The 10,052-nt window shown below is 43.1% G+C and overlaps 1 protein-coding gene and 1 pseudogene across 2 annotated transcripts; one reads left to right on the top strand and one right to left on the bottom strand.

Annotated features, from left to right (window-relative positions):
- Positions 1-825: 825 nt before the first annotated feature.
- FGFBP1 (fibroblast growth factor binding protein 1) lies at positions 826-1,590 on the bottom strand. Of its 2 annotated transcripts, XM_047854799.1 has the most exons (2): positions 1,069-1,590; positions 826-1,002 (listed from the first exon to the last, which is right to left on the bottom strand). In XM_047854799.1, the coding sequence occupies exons 1-2, from the start codon at positions 1,588-1,590 to the stop codon at positions 826-828; spliced, it is 699 nt and encodes a 232-aa protein (XP_047710755.1). The 2 variants fall into 2 exon arrangements, with proteins under 2 accessions (XP_047710755.1, XP_047710754.1); XM_047854798.1 differs by having other exon boundaries at positions 826-1,590.
- A 6,679-nt stretch (positions 1,591-8,269) lies between these two features.
- Positions 8,270-9,773, top strand: LOC125164914 (elongation factor 1-alpha 1-like; annotated as a pseudogene).
- Positions 9,774-10,052: the final 279 nt, after the last annotated feature.

The raw sequence follows: 10,052 nt of genomic DNA, 5'->3' as shown, positions 1-10,052 counted from the left end.
TTCCTTTGGAATTTTCATCACAAGACACTGTACTTAACCAAGTCCCTTTTCCCCAGGCCAGAAATGAGCTTCTCAAAATCTGGGGTCCCAAATATAGCAAGAAGTTAATGTCCAGCCCTGACCTAACTGGAGGGCATTCCTCTAGCTGTGTACTTGGCTGTACAGAAGTTCTGGGTTCAAATCTTGCCTCCCTTCTTACCATCTGTGAGACCCTGATTTGTGTTTTTAATTATACCATGCCTTATTTGTCCCACTTGAAATCAGGGATCCTAATTATTACAGTGCAGTTAGCCACAAACCCCATGGACCAATGGATGAAAAGACAAAGATAAGGATTCTGGAATGGGTCATCTTTGGGGATGACTTAGGATGGGTGGGAAACAAAACATCATTACTTAGATATTTTTTTCCATGGATATATGGGGACTGTTTATGAGTTCATTGAAAGTTGACATAAAGAAACAAAAAAATTGTCTGAACATATTTCTGAAAAACATCCAGAGCTTTATTAACTTTGCTAATTCACCAGAAAGTGCATTGCACTGAAATCATCACTCTGGCTCATTCAACTCAGAAAATGGTACTCGTCTACACATAGCTTTGTGGGCCATGGAAACATATGCTGAGGGAAACAACCCCTGAAAATAAAATTTAAGGAAATGAATATAAAGCAAATTCCAAAACACAAACAAAAATTATAAAATCTGTTTAAATATTCCACTGCACTCTCACAGCACAAATGTTCATCTTACTCGGAGAGCTTTACCACATGCTAGAGAGGTTTACATAGCACCTCCTAAAGGACTCTGTTCTCTTTTGATCTCATTAGCATGTATTGTCCTGGATCATGGTGATGAAGAATTTGCAGATGGAGCTCCAGGATTCCCCACAGTAGTCCAGGGCCATCTTCTGCTTTATCAAGTCTGGGTCCTCTGCACACTTGGGATCCTTGGTGGCTGTGGTCTGGATCTCTGCTGGGCCAGAGGGGATGTGTTCTTTGACCTTTATCTGCTCCTTAAGGGATAACCCTTTGGCTTTGTTAGGCTCCATGAGGGAGGCTTCACTGGCTTTGCTCTGCTCCCTGGATGAGGGTTCCATTAACTCCTGGCTGGGTTTCTTGTTCCAAATCAGAGTGGAATTCACTAGCTTGAGATTGGATTCTGGAAACTTCTTTCTGCACACCCTGGTTTTCAGGATGGTTTTGGCGTCCCCACAGAGGACCTTCTGAGAGCGCAGGTTCCGGCCAATTTGTTTCCAATAGACATTCTTCTTGTTTGACTCTAGGCAGGAAGTTGGATTGCCCGTAAAGACACAGGAAAACTTGTTGTCCTGTCGGGTGCACTCGACCTTCAGCACTATGCCCTTTCCTTGCTCAGTTACCTCCCATCTGCATTTGGCATGGTCTTGGGTGACAAATTTGCCTTTGGTCAGGCGCTTGGGTGGCTCAATCTGGGGCTCTCCCAGAGTATGCAATTTCTCTGTGGTGCCTTTGCTGACATGCCTATTCTTTGCTTCCTTTTTGCTCTTCACCAGTGACACCTGAGCAGCCAGAAGAAGGAAGAAGAACAGGGTGAGGCTATGAATCCTCATGGCTTCAGTGTGGTGGGAACCTGTTTGACAAGAACAGGTGAATCAGTGCTTGGCAATAGTTCAGCAATGCAGGGCTGCAGATGACTCTCCCTTCATCCCGACATGTGTCTCCTTGCTTAAGAGTGAGGTCAAGAATCCTCTGGCTCCTGGAACTACTAGACCAGCAGCCCATCTATTCACATTTCTGCTTGACCAGAGTCCTGAATGTCAAAAACCTACTCTTCCTTCCTTCATTCACCACGTCCTGAGCCAAATGAACTCTCATCCCTTGCTCACTAGTCCTTTACTCCTGCATTTGCTCACTCACTCGCTCCTTCATTCACTCATTAAACAAGCATTTATGGAACATCTACTATATACCATGCACTAGACTAGATGTTGGATTTATCAGTGTGAATGAGGAGGTCGCATCTTAGAGATTAGAAGCAACTTTTTGAGGAATTTAAATAGCATTGACAAGTAGTCTGGCCCAATTTGGCCCCCAACTTGATCTTGGCCAAGTCACTCTCCTCTCTGGTCTCAGTTCCCCTGGATATCGAGGTGTTAGGTGAAATAATTGCCAAAGTCGCCTCTCGCTCCATGTGCTGGATTTCTAACCCAGTTCTACATGGACTCAGGTGATCACACAACGAGAAAGAACATGGAAAGTGACATGAAAGGTGATGATTGGCCGAAAGTTCAAGATGTGTGGCGTTTGGCCACTCTGAGATAGATGGGTTTGTGAGAGGGGGCATTTGGGGGTGCAGTAAGAGCCTAAGGAAAGGCATGAAGGAGCAGAGGTAATCCAATTTGACTGTACAAAGTAAACCAGATGGATGGGGTGAATTTCTACCACAGCACTTAGACTAGGAAGTTGAAGGGAAGGGTGATACCTAATTGATTTCTTGAGCCTTGTTGTGGCACAGTGCTGACCATGTAGAAAGCTCTTGACCAATGCTTTTAAAAATAAATAACTGAATAACTAGGATGACCTTGAATGCTACACTAAACTGCATGGATTTTATCAGGTTAGCATTAAAAAAAATGTTGAGGGGAGAAGAGAAATAGTGCTTCTATTTGACACCTACTATGTGCTATGCCCTCAACCACTATTTGATTCTCACCTTGTTTAATCCACTCAACAGCTGTCCATGGTAAGTAAAAATAAATCACCCCCAGGTAACAGATGTAACAGTTCAAGCTCATCCTGGCAAATAAATTGCTCAATATCCCTTATTGGGCAAGTGAAAAGGCTGGGAAAGAAGAAAGACCTGATCTCTTTGGTCTTTTGTATACAACCAACTTTGCTCACCTCTTGCCTTTCAACTTTACTCTGTCCTTTGGAAAATATTGACAACACATAAGAAAAGTTATGGATTACTCAGGGTTTCATTTGGTGTCGTTCATAAGATGATTCATATTGTCCCTGCTCCGTTTTAAAAGAAAACACAGATTTTTCTTGTATAAGGAGCAGGCCCAGAAAATGGTTGAGATCTTATTTCCACCCTGGGCATGTGGCCTCTCCTTAAGACTGAGAGAGGGAGACAGTCACAGGTGTGTGGGCTCCTGAATGAAGGGCGGACAGGCGCCCAGGTATACCACGTGAATACCCCCTTGTTTATTAGAGCATTGGGACTCTGCCTCCATGTGTCCCTGATGGGATCCATAGCCCAGGCTCCTGATGTCCTCAGGGGTATGAGAAAAAAAGGTGGAGAATGAAACTCTTAAAAAAGCCAGGCTCTTACCTTGCTCTCAGTATGCAGATCCAATGCAATCCCAGATGTGAGAGTGAGCTTGCTGGCCCTCAGCTGTCTCATCTGCAGTGCCAGCCACGGAAGGCCCTTCTTTTAGGGAGCCCTGGAAGAAGGGGATTTTATAACACACACACACCTGTCAATCTTTATCGCACGCCTCCCAGCCACGCCCCTTGGGAGGGAGCCAGTTCCTGCAAGGAAAGTGGTTGATGTAATCCTATGTGAGTGGGGTACATGCAGAGCATTACACTTACTTCTTCTAAGTGCTTCCCTTTCCCCCAGGGCCAGGATAGGAAGACAGCTCAGCCTTGCAGAGACCCTCCTTGATGGGACCCCAGTAGCAGTATCTGTGGGAGAGTGATAAACAATAACAAAAACTGTCATAGCTTCCAAGCCCTGTGCTGCCCATTTTACCTAAAGCTCTCCCTGAATTCCCATCATACCCACCCCCAAGATATGGTAACTAGGATTCTTACCATTTTACAGCTGGAAAATTGGAGTATATTGATAATTCAGGGCTTGTCCAAAGTCACAGAGCTGGGAGGATGAGGAACCCAGAGTTGAACCCTGGGACTACCAGCATGCATTGTCTGAACTTTCCTACCTGTCTCTCTCAAGAAATACTTGGTGAATGATTGACTGAGGCTGGGAAAGCCATCTCAGTTTGAGCCCATTTTCACTGAGGCACCTGAAGTTACTGTGTGGGCAGAGGAATCCATGGGCTCTGAGAGGCTGATAGAGAGTGTGTTCCTGGTCTGGGGGGTTTCTGCTGAAAATATTCACTTTCAGGTCCCACAAAAGGACTTCTCTCTGGTTGGCCTTCTATTGGCAGGGTCTCGTACCAGAATGACCTATGTGGAATCTGGAGATGGCATTCTTTTAGCTCTGTGACCTTACCCCAAACAATAACCTCTCCGAATCTCCATTTATTCATCTACAGATTGCTGACAATAACAGTAGTTTATTTGGGGCTACATGCTAAATATTTTATGGGGTTGAGCTATTCGCAGAAAGTGAAGCAGAGTAAGTTTGGCTCATATTGGGGTTTCAAGTTGTATTCGTTAAAAACAGACATGCTTGGTTTTTATAATATGTATATTGAAGGAGACTCATTTCATAAAGAAGGTGTGGACATTGCTACATGTTGTCACCCCACTTTTCATGCTATTTGGGCACAAAAAAATATTTATTTATTTTTATAAGTCAGGTATAAGGAAACAATAACACCAGAGTGATAGTGAATGCCAATTGACCCTTGCCTTTGGGACAGGGATAATAGAAACAGTAGGGAGTGTGACAAACTGGATGGTTCCTGATATCTAAGTGTTAACACACAGCAACAGTTGACTGAGAACATGTTGGCATGAGAGTCAGTATTTTCAGATCTCATGAATTCTTTTCACATATAGTTTTGTAAAAATAAAAGAGGAGCCTTCATGTACTTCTAAGAGGTACATTAACATCCAGACGTGTACATATGAAATTGGGTTGGCATCTAATAGAAATTTTCTAAAAACACTGTCCTGGCCCACAATAAAGATACCAAAGGTCACAACTATAGTTGGTTTCCATTCAAAATCCACCTGTTTGGGAATTCCAAGGTCACAGAGATGGGGATATCGACTGGTTCACTCAGAGGTTCAAAGAGTTTCTTCATGAATTCCATCAGAGGTGGCTCTTTCCCCCAAACTCCAAGCTTCTTATAAAATGAGATCACCCCAAGATCCATCCCCATACACCTTATTAAACCATGACCTCCATATACACACGCTCACAATGTGGTATTTAGGGGGATTACTTGGAAATAGGAAAAATGAAACTGCTTTGTTTCCCAGGGAGCTATAGACCACAGTGGTCTCTTGCAAAACAAGAAATTTGCCTTGATCCTCGGGTGGCAGCCATATTCTTTCTGGAAGGAGACTGTAGGTCAGAACATGAAGTATATTATAAGGAAACATGGACCCCAGAATATTTTTCTGAGAATTGTTTCTGGCCTTTGCTAGGGAGCATGGAACTTCCCCCCACTGGCTTTGCATGGACCTTCAGCCTCCCTGTGATCTCATTCCAACTTCTGCCTTGATTGTTCTTTCCCAACCAGATGGAAAGTATTACCCTAAGCTGTGTAGCTCTTCCCCTTTTGGCTCAGCCTGTCATTCCAAACTCATTTACACACACACGCGCGCGCGCGCACACACACACACACACACTATCTCTCTCTCTCTCTCTCTCTCTCTCTCTCTCTCTCTCTCTCCATTCTGGACACACTCAACACCCCCCCCACCCCACCAACATTTCCTGAATACTTGGTGCATTTGCTTCTTCCTTCCAGTTGTTGATTCTGCTGTTCCCCTTACATGGAATGCCCGCAGTCCTACTTTACCAGGCACATACCTGCTTATCTTCAAGATTCGGCTCAAATGTCATCTCCTCCCTGTTGGTGTCATTGGTCCCTTCATCCTTAGTTATGCCCTCCACCCTTTCATGGATGTTCGTGGAGAGAAATAGACCATCATTGCCAGTTAGTGTATACAGTGTGCCAGCACTGTGCTGAGGCTGAGCTATTATTTCACATGTTGATATACTCAGAAAATGTTACTTGTACTACAGTGCACTGGGGAGACTGCAGAGGCTTGGGGCCCCAACAAGGCTATCCACAACGGATTCCCTCCAGCTCCCCATGCTCCCAGGACCAAGGGGATTACTGACTCCTGGAGAAATATGTGAGGCTCATTGACTTTTTCCTACATGAACCCTAGGAGGAAGTACATGTGGATCTTCATGGTATAGACATGGAGCTGAGGCTCAGGTGGGCAGAGCACATGCCTGGCACACCACTGGAGAAGAATTAAATGGAGGCTGCTTCCAATGTTCTTATTAAAAAGAAATTAATGCTCTCAAACTTTGGTAAATTGTAAACTATCATTTTTTTCTCTTCTCATTCTAAATTCACGTATTTTCAAATATAAGAATATTATTAGCCTTACAAAATAATTGGTATGTTTTTAAGTTTATTTACTTATGAGAGAGAGAGAGAACACATGCCTGAGCAAGCGAGGGGCAGAGAGAAGGGGAGAGAGAGAATCCCAGGCAGGTCTAGTGCTGTCAGCTCGGAGCTCGATGCAGGGCTTGAACCCATGAACCGCAAGATCATGACCTGAGCTGAAATCGAGAGTTGGACACTTAACTGCCTGAGCCACCCAGGCACCCCAAGCCTTATAAATAATTGTAAAGTTGGTTCTCTTGCTCCACTTCTCACCCAAGTTTTTCTATCATTCATCTTTTACATTATAGTGCTACATTTATAACACCATTGAGCCAATATAGATATATTATTACTAGTTGAACTTCATCCTTTGTCCAGCCCTCCAGAAAAATTCCCAGAGAATTACCACATATACTCTGTCACTCTCTGACACAGCTAATGACACTTGACAACATCGTCCACTGAAGAGGTACAATTATTACAGTTGATGAGCCTTTCTTGGCACATTCTAACTACTCAAAGTCTACAGTTTCCAAAATAGCTCACTCTTGGTGTACAATCTATGTCTTTCGACAAATGTATAATGACATGTTTCCACAATTATGGCATCATACAGAGTACTTTCACTGCCCTAAAAATCCTGTGTGCTGCCTATTTATCCCTTCTGTCCCCATCCCCTGGTAATCTTCAATCTTTTTTACTGTCTTCATAGTTTTGCCTTTCACAAATATCATACAGTTGGAATCACACCAAATTTATTCTTTTCAGATTGGCTTCTTTCACTCAGTAATATGATTTCAAATTCCTGCCATGTCTTTTCATGGCTTGATAGTTCATTTCTTTTTAGCACTAAATAATATTTCTATTGTCTGGATGGACCACAGTTTATCCATTCTCCTACTAAAGGACATATCGGTTTCTTCTGACATGTTTTTGCAGTTATGAATAAAGCTGTTATAAACATTCATGTGGGGATTTGGATGTGAACATAAGTTTTCATCCCCTAATGGATGATCCCAGCCAAGATTCCACATGACAGTTAACATCATGACTCTTCAAGTTCCTCTTGCCTGTGATGACTCTTAGCTTTTCCTTCTTTTCTGATGACCTTGAGAGTTTTCAGGAGGACTGGACAGGTGTTTTGAGATTGTGTCTCTTTTGGAGCTTGCCTGGGGTTTTTCTCATGATTGGGGTTATGTCATTCTTCTCTTCATCAAAGATTTAAATGATGGATGTCAGGTTTCCACGGGGGGGGGGTCCATAAAGTCTGAACATAATTGGTGATACCCACAGATTAAGGCTGGTAGTTGAATGCATGCCTCATGCATTCTGGTCACTGGCAGGTGATTTTAAGTTAAAAATCTGATTTTAATTTTTACTCTTATTTGTTTGGTACTACAATATGGTTCTTTGACATAGGAGGCTGGCACCTGTAAGTGCAGTCATCATTCTATTACTGGGTGCGATTTTGTTCTGAGCTGAATCTTAACTCCGCAGTGATTCCAGGCCATACTTGGTAGAAAATCAGTCCCTTTGTCAAAAGTGACCTCATGTTTAGACAAAATGCCGAGTTGCTGCATCAAAGTGATATTAATCTGTCACATCATGTGCTTTGAAAACTTAATCAATGGCAGAAAAGGAGGAAGTTGGCTAAACAACATCAGCTGAAAGCTAATTAGGTGGCAAAAAACATTCATCTTAGACCTGCTGAACAGTATTGGCATTCCAAGCTTAAACTTCTCATTAGTCATGGGATTTCTGAATTCCTATTTAGCAAATCAGGTGGTGCATAGTGCTAAAGGTTTACTTTAGAAAAATACGAACCTGCAGAGTTGATAGGGGATAGCATTTGGTATGAATGCAAATTGAAAATCTATTAAAGTTTATTAATCCTAGCTTTCTTGCAGTGGGTTTGCCACCAGAACACAGGTGTCATGAAAGCCACCACTAAACCTAAACCAAAATGGGAAAGGAAAAGACTCATTTCAACATCATCGCCCTTGGACATGTAGTTTTGAGAAGTCTACCACTACTGGTCATCTGATCTACAAATGTGGTGGGATCCACAAAAGAACTTCAAAAAATTTGAGGAGGCTGCTGAGATGGGCAAGGTCTCCTTCAAGTATGCCTGTGTCTTGGATAGACTGAAAGCTGAATGTGATCATGGTAACACCATTGATATCTCCCTGTAGAAATTCAAGACCAGCAAGTATTATGTGACCATCATAGGTGTGCGGGGACACAGAGACTATCAAAAACATGATTACAGGCACATCTCAGGCTGACTGTGCTGTCTTGATTGTCACTGCTGGTGTTGGGGAATTTGAAGCAGGCCTCTCTAAGAATGGGCAGACCTGTGAGCATGTCCTTCTGGCTTACACACTGGGTGTGAAACAACATATTGTTGGTGTTAATAAAAGGATTCCACTGAGCCCCTGGAAGTCAGCACCTACGTTAAGAAAATTGGCTACAACCTTGACACAGTAGCGTTTGTGCCAATTTCTGGTTGGAAAGGTGACCACATGCTGGAGCGAGTGCTAACATGCCTTGGTTCAAGGGATGGAAAGTCACCGTACAAAGGGCAATGCCAATGGAACCACTCTGCTTGAAGCTCTGGACCAACTCATCCAGCTGACGAGCCCTTGCATCTGCCCCTCCAGGACATCTGCAAAATTGGTGGTGTTGGTACTGTTCCTGTGGGCCGAGTGGAGACCGGTGTTCTTAAACTAGGCATGGTGGTCACCTTTGCTCCAGTCAATGTTACAACTGAAGTAAAGTCTGTTGAAATGCACCATGAAGCTTTGAGTGAGGCTCTTCCTGGGGACAGCGTGAGCTTCAATGTCAAGAATATATCTGTCAAAGATGTTCGTTGTGGCAATGTGACTGGTGACAGCAAAAATGACCCACCAATGGAAGCAGCTGGCTTCGTGGCACAGGTGATTATCTGGAATCGTCCAGACCAAGTCAGTGCTGGATAGGTACCTCTGCTGGATGGTCACAAAGCTCACATTACCTGCAAGTTTGCTGAACTTAAGGAAAAGATTCATCGTTGTTCTGGAAAAAAGCTAGAAGATGGTCCCAAGTTCTTGAAATCTGGTGATGTTGCCATCATCGATATGGTTCTTGGCAAGCCTATGTGTGTTGAGAGCTTCTCTGACTATCCTCCTGCGGGCTGTTTTGCTGTTTGTGACATGAGACAGGTGGTTGCTGTGGGTGTCATCAAAACAGTGGAAAAGAAGGCACCTGGAGCTGGCAAGGTCACCAAGTCTGCCCAGAAAGCTCAGAAGGCTAAATTAATATTATCCCCCATACCTGACACCCTCGTCTTAATCAGTGGTGGAAGAATGGTCTCAGAAATGTTTGTGTCAATTGGCCATTTAAGTTTGATAGTAAGAGACTGGTTACTGATGACAATGTGTTGTAAAACCTTCAAAAGGAAAAGAGAATGTTTTGTGGACCATTTGTGAGCGTGTGTGTGTGTGGCAGTTTTAAATTATTAGTTTTTAGTCAGTACTTTTTAATGGAAATGACCAAAATCCTGTCACAGAATTTTGAGACCCATGTTCAAAACTTGGTTCTTTTTCTGAATCCATCTAAAAAGTAACTCATCGTTTTGTATTAAATTAAGCCAAAAGAAATTGCTGTTCGTGGTAGGTAAAATTGGCAGAGGAACAGCAATTTTTAATAGATAGACCTAATAATAATAGTTAAGGGCTTTTACCTTAAGTAATAGAGCTGTTTCAAAT

Source organism: Prionailurus viverrinus, chromosome B1 (assembly GCF_022837055.1).
Source record: "Prionailurus viverrinus isolate Anna chromosome B1, UM_Priviv_1.0, whole genome shotgun sequence".
NCBI lineage: Eukaryota > Metazoa > Chordata > Mammalia > Carnivora > Felidae > Prionailurus > Prionailurus viverrinus.
The sequence above is the reverse complement of the archived record's forward strand: the minus strand, read 5'-3'. Positions and strand labels throughout refer to the sequence as shown.